Genomic DNA, 20,238 nt, shown 5'->3' on the forward strand with positions numbered 1-20,238 from the left:
AAAAAAAAAAAACGTGTTTTTATTTTATTATTTTGTTAAGATGAGTAATTACTCTTAATGGTTACTGAAAAACAAGCAAAAGAGTAAGCACTAACCAGTGCTAAAAATCTTAATATCTTATGTTGATGTTGATATCCATTATTGCCTGCGCCTTCACAATCACCATTTTCCTAACCACCATTACCAAAGTAACATACATGCCAGCTATTCATCACTACTCATAGAAACAAATACTCTTTTTTTATGCAGAGATCTAAATACTAAATTAAACATGGAAACAGCAGCAACAACAACAATAATGGCAAACTCCAAGATAAGGAAGAAGCAAAATATAGAAGATAAATAGATAAAATAAAAATGATAATGTTTGAGAATTGGGAATTGAGAAACATACCTGGAAAATGGAACCTTTGAGTAATCTTAGGTACCTCCATTGCTCGAGTTATTGTTGTTAATGTTGTCCAAAGAAAAAACAGCATGAAAACAACACCACCACTCTCATATTTGACACCACTCATTGGATAGTTTGGTCCTTCCCACATAACTCCAGATCTCAATGAAAGATACAAAGAAAGTCACCTTCTTGTGAACCTCTCCTCCTTTGAAAAGTATCCTTTCCTTTTGCAATGTGGCTGGTAGCACTTCACCCTCAAAATAACAATAATAATATAGAGACAAATTAATTTGGTTCAGGTTGGTACCCCAATAATGCTTTCAAACAGTTGCAATATAAAGAATTGGGTTTGGAATGGATTCACTTTCTGCCTTTTGGAATTGGACCCTTAATTTATATTTTGTTGTTTGACTCGTGGCTAATGGTTATGTGTCACCCTTTTTATATATAAAAAAAAATTAAGAAGGGTAATGGAAAAAAGTTCAGTATTATTGTTATTTGATTATTTAATTAATTAATTTTTCCCTCCTGTTTGATCCTTTTTTTTACTTTTTGCTCTTCTATGTTCAATTTCTTAACGATATAATGTAGTGGTAAAAATGTTAGCTTTTATGGTGAGTCTTTCTTTCTTTCTGTTTCCCACCGTCCCACTATGCTGTCTTTATTGATGAAGAATACGTATTGGAGTGACATTGGTATATTGGTTAGGGATGGTACAAAAGAGTGGCACAATAAATGTAGCTTAGGATAAAAGGAAAATAAGAATACTATATTTANNNNTTTTTGTGTATATTTTTTTATATATTTGATTTTTAAATTAAAAATCATTGATAAAAGTTAAGATAAAAAATTACAATAAAAAATATACACAAAAATAGTATAAAGTATAAACATAATTATCAAGTGAGAAATTTATAAATTTCAGCAGAATTATCAAGTGCTAATTTGGCAGTTAGAAATGCACGACCTTGAATTAATTGCTAACAAGTAACAACTGACCAAATATTCCTGCCGAGTTGCTTGCTCACTGTTGAGACCTGAGACCTATCCGAGAATTGAAGACGAAAAATGATTTTACTCAATTGAGTACGATTGTTTAATTTGTAAACTAACTAAAAGTGATTCTATTGATGACCAATTCAATCCAATTACTCGGAAATAAGAAAAGAATGCGAAGCATGTAAGTAAAGATACAAAGCTTATATCTCTGATCTGTATGAAAATCAAATTTTATTAATGAAACTCTTGAATTATGATTACTTATTATAAAGATTTATTCTGTAACATTTTGCAAAAATTAACATACATTAATAAAAATATTTTCTTACACTAATAAAAAATATAATTTAATAACTCATTAATTTGTATATATTTTAAATTTATACTAGTGTGAAAGAAGTGTAGATTATGTTATTTTTTTTCCTGTAATATGGTGCATATAGAGATATAGAAATAACATTGTCTTTATTATGAGTGCAAATATCAAGTCTAAGATGAATTAAAAGATATAAGATGATCTATGATAATTTATTGTTTAATGCTTGATTTTATGTTTTCTTTTATTATTATTGTCCTGTTTTTGCTGCTATTTTTTGGAACTATGCCCACTCTTTTTGGAGTTGGGTGGAGAGGTAATTATCTAAAAATTTTTTTACTAGTGTAGAGATCTATATATTTGATACACAAAAAAATTATATTCAATTTTTATAAAAAAAATTTAAGTTTTTCTTTTTTTGGTCATACAACACACTAACACACACTAATTTAGCAATTCTACTAGGATTCAATCCTCGTGTGGCTTTATTTGAGGCAAACATTTTTGCTATTACATCACGTATATTTAACTTTTACTAGTGTAGTGGAATTTGAACCACCCGAAAAGGCTCAAAGCGTGTAATGGCCAACGGACTCACAGCACGCGACAGTCCGAAGCCCAACTGGTCTCTGAAATCTCCAACTTGTCTAATTCGAACAGAGAAAATAATTTCAATCCCCAAATCAAGTGTTTTCCAATCCACCACCATCACGTCAGTGTAAATGAGGAGCTCAAAGCCCTTCTAACAATGTATTCACAACCCTAAACTTGACCTACTTCAATGCTCTTATTTTGATTTCAACGTCAAGAGTGTCATTGTAAATATCATTTCCGTCTATTTTTGTTTTGCTTCAATCGCTAGAATCGCTGATCTTGATTATCCTTATACCTATCTAGATTAATCTCAAACACAATCCTATATATTCAATTTTTTATGTATACATTGATTCTAAATATATCTCTATTTAAGTATAAAATCTGAACTTAAGATTTGAGAAATCTTAAACTCAAAGATAAATAATCTTAAAAATTGAGTTCGTGTAAATAAACTACCTCAAAAATATAATGTAATTGTTTCATTTGCCAAAAATTTAAAGGCGTGAAATGTGCTTACCTTAGAATTTCAATTGAGCAAAATAAAACGTGCATTTTTACTCCATTATTTAAAAGTGAGTGTTATCAGCAAGTCAAACTTTTTTTGGAGTAACTTTTTTTCCAACCGTATAAAAAAAAATCTACAGATAGATACAAGTAAAAATTACTTGTATGATTTTTATTCTTAAAATGAGAATGAAAAAAAAGTTTTTAACGGAATTTTATTTTTTTTTCTTATTAAATTTATAAGATCTCAAACGGTCAAATCCTAGAAGAACAAGAAGAGCGCATGCAAGAAAATAAAATGCTGCAAAATTTCTCTAACTTTTTCAACTTTCTTATTTCTTCCATAACACTTTTATCATGGAAGAGATTTCAACGATTCTAATCTTGATAGTTTCGTTTCATGTCGTAGTCTAAATATTATATTATATCTCTAAGAATAGTTCTCTCATAGAAATATCATTTAAGCTACTAAGTTTATGAATTTCTTAACATCCAACTATGAGTTTTTAAACTCTACAGATTATTTTAATAACTGATCTAGTAGTGATGATCTCTAATTCTACTAAAGTTTGAGAAAATAATATCTATAGTTCTTAGGTTGAGTTGTGGTCCAAGGACTAAAATATTTGTTCCAATCTTTAGTCCAAACACAATAGGCAATGTCAATCTTTCCGTCCTAGTCACAGTCCCAAGAAATAAACGCAACCTTAGCTCATTAGTTGTTGATAACTTTCTGCAACGTTCCAAATCCTAACTTTCAACTTGAAACTAATATAATTCTTGTGTTTCTCCATCCTAAAACATAGTCTATGTCTATATCACCCCACTCTAAAATAGAGCCACTTCAAATTTTAGTTTAGCCTGAATTTGATGTCAATGTTGTTTGTAATGATACCTATTAGTTAACTGCTAACAGAAGTATTTTTGCTTCTACTTTGTGTTTTTCTATAGTAATTTAGGATTCACTTATTAACAAGTTGAGAAAGATTGTGTTTAAAATTGATCAAACTAGGAAAAAATCTAATAATTACTAGAGGCATGGCCGACATTCTAAAACCAAAGATAATGATTTTCTTATTGCATGAATTAGTAGATCTTACTCAGCATGAGCCAACATCATCTGCTCAAGCTCTTGCTTTATCTCATTGAAAAGCTGCTATGGATAAAATATATGCAGCTTTGATAGAATGTAAAACATAGAAGTTAGTGGATGCATCATCAAGAGTCGAATTAATTGGCTGCAAGTAAGTTTTTAGGATCAAAAGGCAACCTAGTCTCTGGATTTTTGCCATAGCCCTTTTCTACTAACCAAACCCTAACCTAAGTGATATACTCTCTCACTCCTCTCTTTTTCCTTTAGCAGCCGCCAGGCCCCCTTTCCCCAAACCCACACACAAACACACATGTAACACCCCCTTTTTTCATAGAATTCATTTTCGAAAGTTCTGTGATGAGAATTCGATAAATGTACGAGAATCACCTGATCATATATTATAATACAAATTTAGATTAGATAAGTGAAAAAAATAGATATATAGTGAGTGATAAAAGCGTGTCCTAAGTCAAAAATCGTGCTAATAACGATGAATTTCAACGTTAAGTTAAAATTCATCTCTGAGTACTTTACTACTAGCTATTCTTAACAATTTTAGCTTAGTCGAATATTCTAAATTTGATTTGGAGCCGATATGCTCTCTGATACCAATTTCTCTGTTGCCAGTTGTTTAAACCGATAGGTTTAAAAACAGTAATCTTGCGGTTTGATAATTAAATTGTACTATTCTTTCTTTGGCAATTCGACCATAACATCAATGAATTATCTTCAACCACAAATCATGAAGCCACTAGAAAGATTATCTAGAATAAAAAAAAAGAACCAAAATATCTAGCCGATCTTAAACCGAACTGATTTTCTCTCTTTTAACCGAAACAGTTTTTTTCTATCTAGTAAACCATGATTAACCCACTTCACCATGATTAAAATCACACTCTCTTCCTTATCTCACTACTGGCTGAACCTTATCCATGATTTAACTAAAGAGTGATGACTTATTAGTTATATAATTAATGAAGAAACCATGCAATCAAATATGTGTTCTGGTGCGCGAAATTGAACTCACACAACTTCACTGGCAAGTACACCGGCTCGTCCAAGTAATACTTCAGGTGAGTGAGGGTCCATCCCACGAGGATTGTTGGATTGAGCAAGCTGTGGTTATCCTGCAAATCTTAGTCAGGCGAATAGAAAGGTAGTTGTTATTGTTGAGTGCACATAAACAAGAAAATAAAGAAAATAGTAAAGAATTAATGGAGAAACAATAATGAGAACTCAGTTAAGGTTCCAGAGATGCTTTATCTTTCTGGATTAATACATCTCATAGACTACTTTAACAATGTATGATTCATTCTATGGCAAAGCTGTAAGTGATTGACTCATGTCCTCTCATCAAGTTAATCTCTCCTAATTCATACCAAACGCAGTTGTCAGTGGTCATTCAATATGAACGGAGGTGAAGCGCAGGCAATTCATTCTCCTTTGTTGATCCTACTCAAAACGCTATAGACAAGGTCAGATCTTCCGGATCGAAGAATGAAGCTCTATGATTCTAGCCTTAGCGCCACAAGAACCTCATCACCCATAACTAACCGGATTATATGTCATATATCCTCGATTAGCCCATAACTTTAACCCTAAACCCTTAACTACAAACCCTAAACCCTAATCCCTCACCCCTGAACTCTAACCCTATACTTTGCAACACTGACAAACCCTTATTAAAAAACACTAATGATTACTTTTTTTGTGTCAGGACTAAAGACTACTTTATTCTTTCCTTCATGCAACATTTTTTTCCTCATTCCTTCATGCAACTTCCATTACAACTTTTCTTTTTTTTTCTTAATCCATAACAACTTTCTTAACATAGCCCAACTTCCTTTTTGGCCCTACCTCTGCTAGTACAGCCAACTTTCTTCATATCCAACTCAAATCTCAAATCCAAAATCTAATTTTCACACCCCAATCAAAATAATAAAAGTTACGGTGCAAAATCCCTCAAGCAAAAATGTAAGGTCTACACCACTCCATTTAAAACCCTGCAGCCCACTACAAACACACTCAATTAACATTATAATTACTTCAATTGGCTCAACTAATGAACATCAACTGTCACCCTCATTCTCCATCATTGGGGGGCCCGCACTTGCTCCTTCCTGCTCCTGCTGAGCCATGGCCGATACACCCATGAATGACACGTGCATTTCACAGGTAATGAAACATCTTTCCCTCAGCACCTTAGAATTTTCCCTTTAATAAACATTAAGTCTCAGATTCTAAAAATAATTAATACGAAAATAAACATAAAATTTGTTAGTACTGTTAAATTAGTATCTCAATTTAACACAATAAAAATAACAATCCATGGATTATATCCAAGGAGTAATTTCAAAGTTTTGATATCTTTCTTCATCTGACAAATCTGGAGCTACATTCTGATTAGTTTCATTCTAATTTGTATTTTTCATAGAATTATTATAGCTTCATCATCATCTCGATCATCTCCAAATTCAATTGATCTAGCATTTTAATAATGTTTCACAAATCATAATCAATAATAAGGCAAAATATTTTGGCTAAGCATTACAAAATCAACCCTAACAAAAACATACCCAAATCATCTAAAGTTGATTGAAGATACATATTTGCAAGATCATTCCGTAAAACATCAACTTCTTCAGGAGTTAAAAATGGTGGTGAATCTTCCATTATCCATTTCAAATGATCCTTAAATGCGTCAAGACAAATTGGATCATAACTTTACTTTCTCATTCGGTTCTTATATTATCAATTAACTTGATTATTCATATTATGACTCAAAATTTAAAATAATGCCTTCAAGAAAGAATAATAAAAAGTACCTTTGTTGTAGCCTTAAGTTGTAATGAACATAAACAAGATCATTAAGTTTTTGATGCTCTAACCGATTATTTTTCTTTGAGTGAATATGTTCAAAAATGCTCCAGTTGTGCTCACAACCTGAAGAACTACAAGTTTGACTCAAAACACGAATCGCTAACTTTTGCAAGTTGGTGCTCCACATCCATAAGATTCCTACCATTGATCCTAACATAAAAAGGAAATAATATATCACAATCATAAAAATCAAATCATAAACATATCATAATCATAAAAGACTAATTTTAATAAGCAATTTACCAGGCATCACTGTGCTTCGCTCACATATTACAGACTGTCTTCCAAATTCTTGTTCAGCATTCTTAAAGATTCTCATCTCACTTGTCAATTTAGAATTCAAATCTGCATCACTGTAAGCATATCTCTCAATGAAATCTAGTAGGCCAAAATTTGTTTACTTATGCTTTTTAAATTCTACAGCATTAAATCGAAAAGCTGGATTTAACCAATAACCAGCAATATGAAGGTTTTTTCGAAGTTGTGAATCCCAACGTGTATCTAAAATTTTCAAATAAGGATCAACAACCCTCTTTCTTTTTGAAACCTCTTCACCATCTCTTCCCGATCCTTATAAATAGCTTGATAAAGAAAACCCATTGCATCTCTATCTTCACTATCCACAATATGCAATACACGAACAAGTGACTCAATTAGCTTAACAATATCAGCGCATTGATTCCAAAATGTAAAATCTAAGACTTGATCCACAAACTTTTTAGCTTTAGTTTCTTTAGAGTAAGCTGAGCTTGTCCATTCTCTAGATGTCACCATAGCTCTTAATGCATCCTTTTGAGCTAAAATACTTTGCAAAGCAATAAAATTATTGCCAAACCGAGTTGGAGCTAGATAAAGTATTTCTCGTTCGCCTGTGAACTTTCTCATCAAGTTCAAAGGATGTCAATGATTATAGATATACTTCGTAATCATTGAAGCTTATGACACAGTTTCACTCACTTCCTCTAACTTTCTAATATCTTGAAATATCAAGTTAACACAATGTGCTGCACAAGGAGACCAATACAATCTAGGAAACTCCGATTCGAATAACCTTTTAGCAACAATGTAATTTACAGCATTATCCGTCACTACATGTACAACATTCTCAGGACCAACAAATAATACAACATCCCTAAGCAACTTAAACAAATCATCAATAGTTTTCGAGACATGAGAAGCATCAACTGCCTTTAGAAAAATAGTTCCTTTAGGGAAATAAACTAAGAAATCAATTAAAGTACGCCTACAACGATCAGTCCATCCATCGGCCATGATAGTACATCCAGTTTGTTTCCAAATCTCACGATAATATTCAATCATTTTCTTTACATCTTCAACCGATTTACTCAACAAATATCCACGAACTCTTCCATAATTTGGCCCTTTATACCATGCACCCATGTTTGCAATAGCATCGATCATTGGCTGATAATAAGCTGAATTAACCGCACTAAATGGCACAGAGGCATCCATCATCTATTTTGTAATAGCAATATCACACTTCTCCATAATTTCTTTTGCTTTGGAGAACACTTTTAATAGTTGGTTGAGCTCCAAGTGTTGTTGTCGATGGAAAAAAAGATTGTAATCCCTTGAGTTGTTTTCCTTTTCTAGAACTAGGTGCTGGAAGCCTTGATTTTTGTTGTTGTCACATCTCATTACGTTCAATCTCATCAAATTCTCTTTCAACTTCATCATAAGTATTATAACTTTCTGCATATTCTTCTTGAGTTTTTCTTTTCTTGGTTCGAAGATTTTCAATGTTTTGATTGAATTGGTGTCTTACTACAGTTGGCATCTTTCGACATGTCTCAATATCTCCACCTTTTCCAGCCAAATGATGCTTAACCCGGTTAATTTCTCCACCCCTAATAAGCTTCTCGCAATAAATACATAACAGAATAGTTTTTTCTTTATCCATAACTTGTTTATAATGACCCCATGCAAGATTAGTTTTTTTCTCTATTGCTATTTATTTTGGGTTCCAATTGTTGCATCAGAAGTTGATCATTGTTCTTGAAAAGTTGGTGCTTCTGATGGTGTATTTAATGAAGCCATCCTAAATTCCTAATAACCAGGACTAAAAGACTAATCTATCTACCAGAATAATATACAACAATAATCTACTAAGAATAATATACAATAGCAACCAAATATAACAACAATATATTACATATAACAAGAATACATTACACTATAATCAACAATATATTACACCAACAACATAAAACAAAAATTGAACAATTTGACAGAAATCAACAAGTTATAAACTTATAATCAACTAAATATAGTCAACATAGATAATCAACATCATTAATCAATTAATTCTAACTGAAGTACTAAATAATTAAAAATTTGAAATACTGAATAACTTAAAAAAAATACGTACCTTATGGCTGATGCACCACCGACAGAGAAAAGAGAGACCGAAAAAAAAGCACGGCGCTGACGACGACGACAGGGACGATTAGACGACCGGACCGGCAAAAAGAAGACGACGACGGACACACAGCAGCACAGGACAGAAGGCGATGAGCTGAGCTACACAGGGGCCACCAAGACGACGACTCCGCATAGCAGTAGCCAACGACATCACACCGTTCGGTGGAGGTGGCACTGGCTGTGGTCGGGACCGTTGGGTGGTGCGAGAATGCCTGAACCTGAATAGGTCTCTCTCAGTCTCAGCCGTTTAGAGTTTGGAATTTTGGGTGTGGCCGTGTGGGAATTGGAAAGTGGGAATCGAGTTAGGGTTTCAAGCTTTCAGCCTTTCAATTTTTTTTTTAAATAATGGAAACAACATCGTTTCACTTGAAGAAAAAAAATAGTCCAAACTGATCCGGATTTTTTCAAACCCGCCGGTTTGCCGATTTTTGTCAAACCCAGCCAGTTCAAACCGGGTCTTGCCAGTTCTCTTCCTTGTCTGGTTAGTTAGCTCATCCGGACCGAATTTGTTACCGGTTCACTGGATTTCCAATCCGACTGGACGAGTTGGTCCAGTTCTCGAGATGGAATTCCATAGTTGTAAGAACCGGACCAAATTGGCCAGTTCGAATGAAAAATCGATGAACTGATGATATGGCTGATTCGGTTGAAAGTTTGGACTGAAGACGAAATTAAACCATCCAAAATCGGCCGATCTTACGGTGCTCCTAAATATTGGATCCAATATTCAAAAATACATGTAGAGAAGTTCAAATTCATGTCCCATTGCTAGGTTCCAACAAGACATTCCACCAAGCTATTGTGTTCCTTTACTACTTCATGTGCTAATTATTATATATATTATATACATACACAAATATTTATTTTAAATTTTTTAGAATATTGAGTTAAGTAATAGGTCTTCGAGATTTCGGCTTTAAGACTAATTAGTTGGGATATATAAGTATCACTATTGAATTTCACATAATAAATTAATAAAGTGACATAATATGTCTACTATTTACTATCGTGAAAGACCAAATTAATACGCTATTTTTTTAAAAAAAACTAATTAATCTGAAGTAAAAAATTCTAAAGATCTAATAATCACTTTACTCATTTTTTTATTATTTTATATTTTTTATTTACGTAAAACTAGTTCTATATTTTAGAATTTAAAGACCAAATTGTTATTTTATATTTTTTACTAATTAATCACTCATTAGATTTTGATAACTATGGCCTATGGGTTTACCTTTTTTCTTTTTTTTTTTTAATTTAAAAAGAAAAGAAAATGCAAGAGAAGACAGGCAGGAATCCAGATCTTACAAATTTCCCAATAATTTCCAAGACAGCTTTTGCCCTAATCACATCACTCTTGGGCCACTGTTGCCGGCCTTCAAAACTGTGCTCCTCCGCTCCCCTCGCCGGCGCTGCTACCGTCCTCCTTTTGACGTTTCTCTTGAGCTCAGAGCCGGCGGCTACAAACACTAATTGTCAGAAAAGCCATCGTTTGGAGCTGAACCTTCTCGAATCTTTCCTTGTTTCAGTGTTAGAGAAAGCAGAAAATCGAACTCGCTTGCTGCCTTGCTGGTGCAGTGCACACAGTCCTGTAGATAGCTGCATCAGATTCCATTCCACAGGTAAATATCAACATTAGCTTTAGAACTTTCTCGAGATTTTAATTTTCACTGCGCTTCAATTCCATTCTCTAAACATGAACTGTGTAAGTTTGCAGTTACAATTATAATTATCATTTGTTAGGTGTTGTGAAAAATAATAACTTGTTAGGTGTTGAAGAAGTTGCGGTTGAGATGTTTGTGACTTGAACTTGAGTTCAGCTTGGTGGGACCTTTGTGTCTTCTTCACTGATTTTATGGTTATTGATCCGTTACACCTAGGTTTTCTTCTGATTAGCAACTGGTATCATTGGTTTTTGATTATTTTGTACTATTGACTTTGATCAAGTGATTGTTGGAAATTGGAATCATGAATTCATGATTTTGTCTTCGTATAAATTAATAGTTTGAATACTATCCATGGATTATTTTTCTCTTGATTGTTTCTTGGGCGATAAAGAAAAAATAACTTGGAAAAATGATTTTTGTGTTCACTACTTAAAGCTGTGATTTATTGCAGGAAGGGGAAACATGTCGGGAGGCGGTGCTGGTTTATATGAAAACTTTAATATGAGGTCCGGCGGTGCTGATCTAGCAAGTGCTATAGTCCCTTTGTTGAAGCTGCTATGTCTTACTGTTATAGGACTATTTCTTGCAAACCCTAGAATGCAATTCATCCCCAGAGCCACATTTAGACTCCTTAGTAAACTTGTTTTTGCTCTGTTCTTGCCCTGCCTTATATTCACCGAGCTCGGGGGAAGCATTACTCTTCAGAACTTTCTGGAATGGTGGTTTATACCTGTAAATGTGCTTGTTAGTACTGCTTTGGGTTGCTTACTCGGGTTCTTGGTGGTTGTCATATGTCGCCCTCCGCCGGAGTTAACCAGATTTACTATTATAATGACAGGGTTTGGGAACACCGGGAATCTTCCCCTTGCCTTGGTTGGATCCGTTTGCCATAGTAAGGATAACCCATTTGGATCTCACTGCAACTCAAGAGGGGTATCTTATGTGTCCTTTTCACAATGGGTTGCTGTGATTCTTGTATACACCTTTGTCTATCACATGATGGAGCCTCCTATGCAGTATTATGAGATTGTCGAGGAAGGGAATGAGATTGAGGAACAGAGACTTAACGATATCAGTAGGCCGCTTCTTGTTGAAGCTGAGTGGCCTGGAATTGAGGATAAAGAGACTGAACATTCTAAGACACCTTTTATTGCCAGGGTTTTCAAGAGCATCTCAGGAATATCCTCATCTACTGTACCAGATCTCGAGATTACAGCGGAAAGCAGTGGTGGGAACAGTCCTAGGTCTATTAGGTGTTTGGCGGAACCTAGAGTTGTTAGAAGAATTCGAATTGTTGCTGAACAAACACCAATTCAGCACATACTTCAACCCCCAACAATTGCATCTCTATTGGCTATCTTCATTGGAATGATACCTCAACTGAAAGCTTTGTTCTTCGGATTTGATGCACCATTGTTATTCATTACAGACAGCTTAGAGATTTTAGGTGGGGCAATGGTACCTTCTGTGATGCTCGTATTGGGGGGCATGCTTGCTGAAGGTCCAAATGAGTCAAAACTTGGACTTAGAACTACGATTGGTATAATTGTGGCAAGACTCCTGGTTCTTCCTCTTCTGGGAATTGGGATTGTGACATTGTCAGATAAGCTAAATTTCTTGGGTGAGCCTGATGCCATGTTCAGATTTGTGCTTTTGTTACAGTATACTACACCAAGTGCTATTTTACTGGGAGCGATTGCCAGCTTGCGGGGCTATGCAGTTAGTGAAGCTTCAGCGCTTCTCTTCTGGCAACACATATTTGCCCTATTCTCCCTTTCCTTGTACATTGTAATCTATTTCAAAATAATTTCATACATCTAAGTTGCTGTATGATTTACTACCCTGGGGTTATGGGTGGTATGATGTTGATAGATAAAATATTCTCTTCATGTCATTTGTATATTGCATTTGGTTTGGCACCGATGATGCAAGAAAATAATGTTAAAATATTGAATTGGGTTTTAGGATTTCATTAGCTCATTTTGTTCGTCTTCATAAATTTTGTTTGGTGGAATCAATAGGAGTAGCTTTTAGCGTTTTCGAGTATAATTTGCAAAGCGTTCAATTAGCATCTTAATTCACCGGATGATGTTTTAAGTTTCGTGTTGACCGCTAAGCTAATGTAACTACTTTGTTAAGCTTAGACGTTTACATTTTCTTTTAACGAAAAAACTATATTATTGTCGCAGTTCTTTGAGAAGTCTTGCTATGTTTTGCTGGGAAACTTATGTTAATAAACCGATCCTGGGATATTTATACGACCATGCCGAATACAGTTGATAATGTTATGAAAACTCAAAGCTTCTAGTTGAAAGAAGTTAGTGGCCCAATAGGGTTGGCAATAGTTGATTGACAATGTTATGAAGACTCAAAGCTTCTAGTTGAAAGAAGTTAGTGGCCCAATAGGGTTGGCAATAGTTGATGAGCGAAAATTAGAGTTCATGGATACCGGCAAGTGTTCCGGATCGTTCAAGTAATACCACGGTGAGTGGATATCGTTTCCACAAAGATTAAAGGATTGAGCAAGCAAATATCAAATTAAATACCTAATTAGATTAAAATAATCTAGATTGATGAAGAATCTTGGAATCTTGAGTTCTTGAATGCTTGAATGTCACGGATAGAGAGCTTGAGTATTGATTTGAGAGAAGATAATGATAGTGAAAGTCATGAATTTCGGAGACGTTTATGCTTTAAGAGAAATCAAATCTTGGTTACTTATCTTGAAGTGTGCAAAGATCTTTCACGATAAATCTTTAGTAACTGATTTTCAATTCCTTGGCTCCTAAATTTCTCAAGCATTAATTACTTGTCAATTAATTAATCAAGAGATTAAGTACAAAAATTTATTTTAGATTCAAATAAGATTTTAAAGTAGTCCTTAGATCGAATTATATGTCACGTATTCAAGCTAGTCATTTCCAGTTAAATCTTAAAAGACAACACAGTTTTCAAAAGTTGTTCTAATCCAAATTATATGTCATTTATTCAAAATTAGAGTGATTGAAAATCATACATGTGTTGCACACTAATTGAATCACTATTCCTAGCCAAATTCAAAGAGTTATGTGACAGAGTTTTCAAGTTTTAATTCAAATATCAAATTTTCAAATTAAAATAAAAGAATTCAAAAGAGATTAGCATACCTTACGATACTACTAATCCGAATGAAGAACGAATAACTCAATTATGAAATAGATCAATGCAAAACTTTAAAATAAAATAAACATAGATTAATAACCCATAGAAAACATAAACAGAACTCCTAACCTTTGACAAAGGATTAGTTACCCATGAAAAAGGAAAAAAATAATGAAAAAGAGATTACAGAGGAGCTGGATATCCTTCCCTATGAACAAAGTTAACTTATTTATATCTTAAATTCTAGAATTCAAATTCAAACTACTAATCTTATCTTTCGGAGAGAAAGATAAGATAACTACTTATCTTCCAGAGAGAAAGATAAGGTACTACTTACTGACTTCAATTTCAAATTCAAAATAATAATTCAATTCAAATTCTAAACAAACCAAATCCCTTATATTTCTAGAAAGAATTAATAACTAATTTTCTAGAGTCTTCAACATTCTGGTTGTGATTAAGACTTCTAATGATGTGGATAATTATACTTGGGCCTTAGTTGTTTCCTCTTAGAGTCGTAATTATCTTTAGTCTGGTCTTTCATTAGAAAAAAGTTGGGCAAAAAGGTCCAAAATTCCATCTTCCTAGGAGGAACCCACCGGGCGCGGAAAGGGTACCGCCAGGTGTGCTGGGCGTGGAGGGGGAGGCCGCCGGGCGTGCAGGTCTTTCGCGGAGCGTGGAGTTGATGTTGAGCGTGTCCGTACGTTTTGCTTTTGCCTCTGTTTCTTTTCCTTTTGGACACGCTTATGATTCCTTATACCACGCTTTTACTGTCTTTGTATTTTCTTTGTGAAAAATCTTCAATTTTTTTATTGTCTTTGAATCAAAAATTCCTGAAAACATAAAAATACTATCCAAACTCTAAATATTTGATTATTTATTAAATTCTATTTGAAAGCATAAGAAATTTGATTAACTATTGAGAAAATAAATGAAAAAGAACTCTAAAAATCACTTAAGATGACGTGCCATCACAACACCAAACTTAAAACTTTGCTTGTCCTCAAGCAAAAAGAAAGATAAACGGAGTTTAGCTTAATGAAAAATATTTGAAAAGATTTTAAGATTTGAAAACAAAAATGGGATTTATGATAATTCTTGTGGTTACATTCAGCTCTCTCATCTTTCATAAATCTTGCATACTTAGGATATAGGAATTTTTAAAACTGAAATTCGAATCGTATTATGAGAATTCTTTTGAATTTGAATGACTTGAAGGTAGTTTACTTCGGGAAAAGATATTTTGCGGGCTTTTGACTCTTAGTGCTTTGTTACAAGGCAGCTCTTAACGGACTTTCGATCAATAATCTTGAGCTAGTTGGCTCAAGTTACCGGGTGATAAAGCACCCCTCGGATCTAATTATCCAAGTCTCTCCTTGACACAGTCACACCACAAGCACATAATTAGGGTTTTGACCCAGACATCGATGCCCAGAGCCTCTTTGGACTTTTTAATATTTTGTCTTAAGGCAACTCTTTAAGTGGACTTTCAATTGATAATTCTGGTCCAGTTGGCCCAAGTTATTGGGTGATAAAGCATCCCTTGAATTTAATAGCCCAAGTTTATCCTTAAAACAAAAACATCACAGGCACATAACTAGGCCCTAATCATTGGTGCTCAGAGTTTTGGAACTTTCGCTTTCTTCGATCTTTCCACTTTTTTTTTCAAAACTATTTCAAGTAATTGATGATGATTGAATCTTCATAATACTTCTTTAAATCTCTATTTTTGAAGATTCCTTTTCCGTTTCCTCAAGATTCAAGTATTTCAGATTTCTTCAAATATAACCACATATATAAGCACCTCCACTATTTGTTTTTGAATATCCTCCATAAAAATAATTGCTAAAGGAACAAGCATTTAAATTTTAACTTTAAGATGAAAAAAGAAAGAAAGAATAAGAAGGATAGAATATGCTATGTATGCAGGAAAGGAAAATAAAGAGAACAGAAAATACATAAAAAAACAAAGATAAAGGAAACTTAAAAGTAGGAGGAAAAACCAAAACAGAAGGGAAAGAAATAACTAACCATCCTTAGAGAGGATTTATCCTTATTCTGATCTTACCCAAATTTATTCAGTTATCACCATTGCTTCTTGTGTCGACTTTTTATGATCTATGGTGTTACCAACACTAAATTTAAGGTTTACGCCAAACATAGAGATTTACAATAAACTTGAAGGTTGACAAAATAATGAGTGTAAATCATGGACAAAAGCATATTTGAATGAAAAGAAATAAGATAAAAAGAACCACAATCAATGCAATTTTAATATGAGGGGTAATTGATTTGAAAATGCCTGGCATCGGTTAAGGGCACTGGGCTTCCTTACATGCATGCTCCCCTGGGAGCTTCATTAATCCCATACGGCAGGTGTGTGGTTCATCTGTTGGGCGTGCCCCTCTCTTTTTTTTCGTTCTTTTTTTTTTGTAAAATAAAGAAAAGTAAATATGCATGCAAAAGAGGAGGAAGAAAGGGAAGAAGATGATGATGACGACTACGGACTTTTAAACAAAAGAAACAAGAATGAAAAAGGAAATACTAACCATGGTTGGGTTGCCTTCCAACAAGCGATTCTTTATCGTCACTAGCTTGACGTTGAGCTTCTTAGGTTGGTGGTTGGGGTGTTTCACAGCACCCATTGGTGTCATCTTTCATGAAGCATGCATTGTTCAACTCTTCTTTAGCTTCAGAATCTCAGGGATATGGAGGGTCTTCAAGGATTCCTTCCTCTACAACTTCTTAGACTAGAGTGTTAATCATATCAATGGACATGCAATCTTCTAATTCCTCTAATTTACTTGGATATTGTATGCTTTGAAAGACATTAAAGACCATTTGTTCTTCATTAACTCTTAGTGTGAGATCTCCTCCTTCAACATCAACAAGTGCCTGTCTGGTGACCAAGAATGGTCTTCCTAGGATGATTGAGGTATCCCCATCTTCTTCCATGTCAAGAATTATAAAATCAACAGGAAAGATAAATTTTTCGACCTTGACCAATGCATTTTTCACTATCCTGTGTGAATTTTATTGATCAATCTGCTAATTGTAACAAGATTCTGGTTGATTTTATCTCCTCTATTTGCAGCCTTTTCACCATGGATAGAGGTATCAGATTGATGTTGGCTCCTAAATCACAAAGAGCCTTACCAATGGTGATGTCTCCAATAATGCAAAAAATCTAAAAACTACTTGGATCCTTCAACTTTTGTGGTAGTTTTCTTTGAATGATGGCACTACATTTCTTGGTGAGAATTACTTTCTTATATTCATGAAAGGATCTTTTCTTGGACAACAACTCTTTCATAAATTTGGTATAGAGAGGTATTTGTTCAAGGGCCTCAGCAAACGGGACGACCTCTAAAAATTTTGAAAAGTTCTTCTCTTGATCTTACTTCTTGAGCCTCGGAGGGTATGGGATTCTTGATTCATAGGTTTTTACTTTTCTTTTTTGAATTTTGTTGGTGCAAGAGCTTCTTCTAAGTTCTCATTCCTTTGTTCTTTTGGGGGGTTTTAGATTGTCTTCTTGTTCTCTTTGGGGAGCTCTTTATTGATCACTGTTCTACTTCTTAAGGAGATGGCCTTACACTATTTCCTAGGGTTTTGTATGGTGTAACTACGACAAGAATTGGCAGACCGTTCCACCAATTGCTTAGCTATCTGTCCCACTTCTAGGTTTCTTATAGAAGCTTCTTAATTTTTGGAAGTTGCCTGTGCTTCTTGTATGAAAGCCGCAGTTTGCTACATGAACGAGTTAACCGTGAGCTCAATAGATAAGTTTTGCTGATTAGCTTGTTGATATGGATAGTTGAAATTTTTTATCCTTGATTACTCCAGCCAAAGTTGGAATGGTTCCTCCAACCAGGATTATAAGGTTTTGAAAAGGGATTGTTTTCCACCCTTGAGGAATGTCCCATAAAATTCACTTGTTCAGTGAATGCATCACACCTTTACTTGGATTTTCTTCTCCACACATATCACATGAAGCTTGACTTATGATAGTCGCCACTTGATTCTGCTCAAGTTGTTTTGTGAGTGAATTTATTTGCCTGGACATCATCTTGTTTTGTGCTAGAATGGATGATAGAGGATAATTATCGGTCTAGATGTTCTCAAAGAAATTTTGTTACAAGCATAGTCCAAACCAACAATTAACCCTCAATCAAAGTTTAGAAGGTTGTCACAATACAAATCAAAATAACCGGGAGTCTTAATCCCGGGTCGTTCTCCCTAGGAATTGCAATGAAGTGCTCAATTATTGGCTATGAACGGGTGTTTTTGGGTTTTTGAATGATGAACAAGAAATGTAAATAACAAGAAAGTAAATGGCAATTAACTAACAAAGGAAAGGAAATTAAATGGTAAGAAGGTCTTGGCAAGGGTTGATGGTTAAGGATCTCTATCCTTGTCACAATCACAATATGATAATTGCAAGGATTAATCCCATTTAGTCATCCTCTAACAATTGGAGAAAAGTCAAATGAGCTTCATTAATCCTAATCCATAAGTCCTAGCCATCTCACCAATTGAATTAGTGAAGACTAGTATTAATGGAAGAAAATTATCAATCACTTGGACATTAGTAACTCAAGATCACCCAAATGACCAACCCAAGCCAAGAATGGAAAAAATCTAATCTATTGCTAAAAGAAACATTTCATCAAACACCTAGAATACAATAAAAGTAAACATCATAAATTGCAAGAATTAATAAAATCCATAACTAACACAAGTAAGAAATCACTAATAGCAACTAAGATAAACATCAAGAGAGACATGAAAATATAAAATTATATAAAAAGAGAATTGAAATTGACAAGAGAGTTCATGAAATAAAATTGGCAAAATAAGAAAATTAACAAGAGAAGTAGATAAACTAAGATACTAGAACATATAAAAGTGAAGAAAAACTAAATTGAAGCAAGAATAAAATCTAGATCTAAGAAGAAATTGAAATAAGAACCCTAAAATCTAGATCTAAAAAGAAATTGGCTCTCTCCCCTCTCTCTAGAATTCTACATCTATATAAAACTAAAACTAATCTAATGTGTGTCTTCCCCCTATCCTCATTCACTCCCAGCCTCTTATCTTCAATTTGGGCTTGAAACTGGGCTAAAAACCAGCTCAGAAAATGCCCCCAGCATTTTTCCTTTAGTGAGGCACGTGACACTTGTCACGCATACGCGTCAGCCACGCGTACGCATCGTCAAACTTTGTACAAGGTCACGCGTATGCATCAGGCACGCGTACGCGTTGGTGGACGATGCTCCTAGTCACGCGCACGCGTCAGCCACGTGTACGCATCGGGACCATCTTCTCAAATCTTTAATTCTTTGTGCTCCTTTCACTTTTGCATGCTCCCTTTCTATCCTCTAAGCCATTCCTGCCCTATAAATCCTGAAATCACTTAACAAACACATCACGACATCGAATGGTAATAAGAGAGATTAAAAATTAGCTATTTTAAGGCCTAGGAAGCATGTTTTCACTCTTAAGCATAAATTAGGAAGGATTCACAAAATCATGCAATTTATATGAATAAGTGTGAGAATAGTTGATAAAATCCACTCAATTCAATCCAAAATAAACCATAAAAAAGTGATTTATCAATCTCCCCACACTTAAACATTAGCATGTCCTCATGCTAAGCTTAAGAGATGCCAAAAAGGGGTGAAGAGGAATGGTAGGATTTATTGAATGCAACCTATCTATATGCATGCAACTAGATGCAAAATGCTTCTACCCACTTGGTTAAAAGTAAATCAATCTCCAAGAACATATATGAACAAGTAGGGCTAAGATAATATGATGATTCATGAATTCCACTAATTCAAATCTCAAGAATGAAGTTCAAATAGACTTGCAAGGAGAAAGCTCATGAAAGCTGGGAACAAGGAATTGAGCATCGAACCTTCACCAGAAGTGTTTGCACTCTAATCTCTCTAGTGTTTGAGGGTCGATTCTCTCAATTATCTACTAATCTTGCTTTCCAAGGCTTGGTTTTCTTCTACCAATCAACATATATTCAATGCATGGATACACATATCAAGAGGTCTTTTTATGGGTTGTAATGGGGTTAGGGTCAAGGTAGGAATGTATTTGGTCAAGTGGACTAAAATCTGAATCCTTGATTAACCTAAACTTCCCACCTAACCTAAGACAATCCATGTATTCAAAATGCAAAACCTAACTACCCATT

The 20,238-nt window shown here is 34.3% G+C and overlaps 2 protein-coding genes across 2 annotated transcripts in view; one reads left to right on the forward strand and one right to left on the reverse strand.

Moving 5' to 3' along the window:
• Positions 1-772, reverse strand: part of LOC107613725 — a 10,382-nt gene extending 9,610 nt beyond the window's left edge. The window contains exon 1 of the mRNA XM_016315849.2: positions 395-772. Coding sequence (XP_016171335.1) covers positions 395-542 — 148 coding nt within the window. The 5' untranslated portion in view covers positions 543-772. The remainder of the gene's footprint in view (positions 1-394) is intronic.
• LOC107613299 (protein PIN-LIKES 2) lies at positions 10,484-12,872 on the forward strand. The gene is made up of 2 exons (XM_016315244.2): positions 10,484-10,847; positions 11,344-12,872. Exons 1-2 carry the CDS (start codon positions 10,499-10,501, stop codon positions 12,711-12,713), a joined length of 1,719 nt encoding a protein of 572 aa, XP_016170730.2. The 5' UTR covers positions 10,484-10,498; the 3' UTR covers positions 12,714-12,872.

Source organism: Arachis ipaensis, chromosome B08, assembly GCF_000816755.2.
Source record: "Arachis ipaensis cultivar K30076 chromosome B08, Araip1.1, whole genome shotgun sequence".
NCBI lineage: Eukaryota > Viridiplantae > Streptophyta > Magnoliopsida > Fabales > Fabaceae > Arachis > Arachis ipaensis.

Coding starts and splice junctions, on each gene's coding strand:
- LOC107613299 (XM_016315244.2), top strand. CDS start 10,499: ATGCAAGAGAAGACAGGCAGGAATCCAGATCTTACAAATTTCCCAATA. Junction 10,848..11,343: donor CATCAGATTCCATTCCACAG/GTAAATATCAAC, acceptor GATTTATTGCAG/GAAGGGGAAACATGTCGGGA.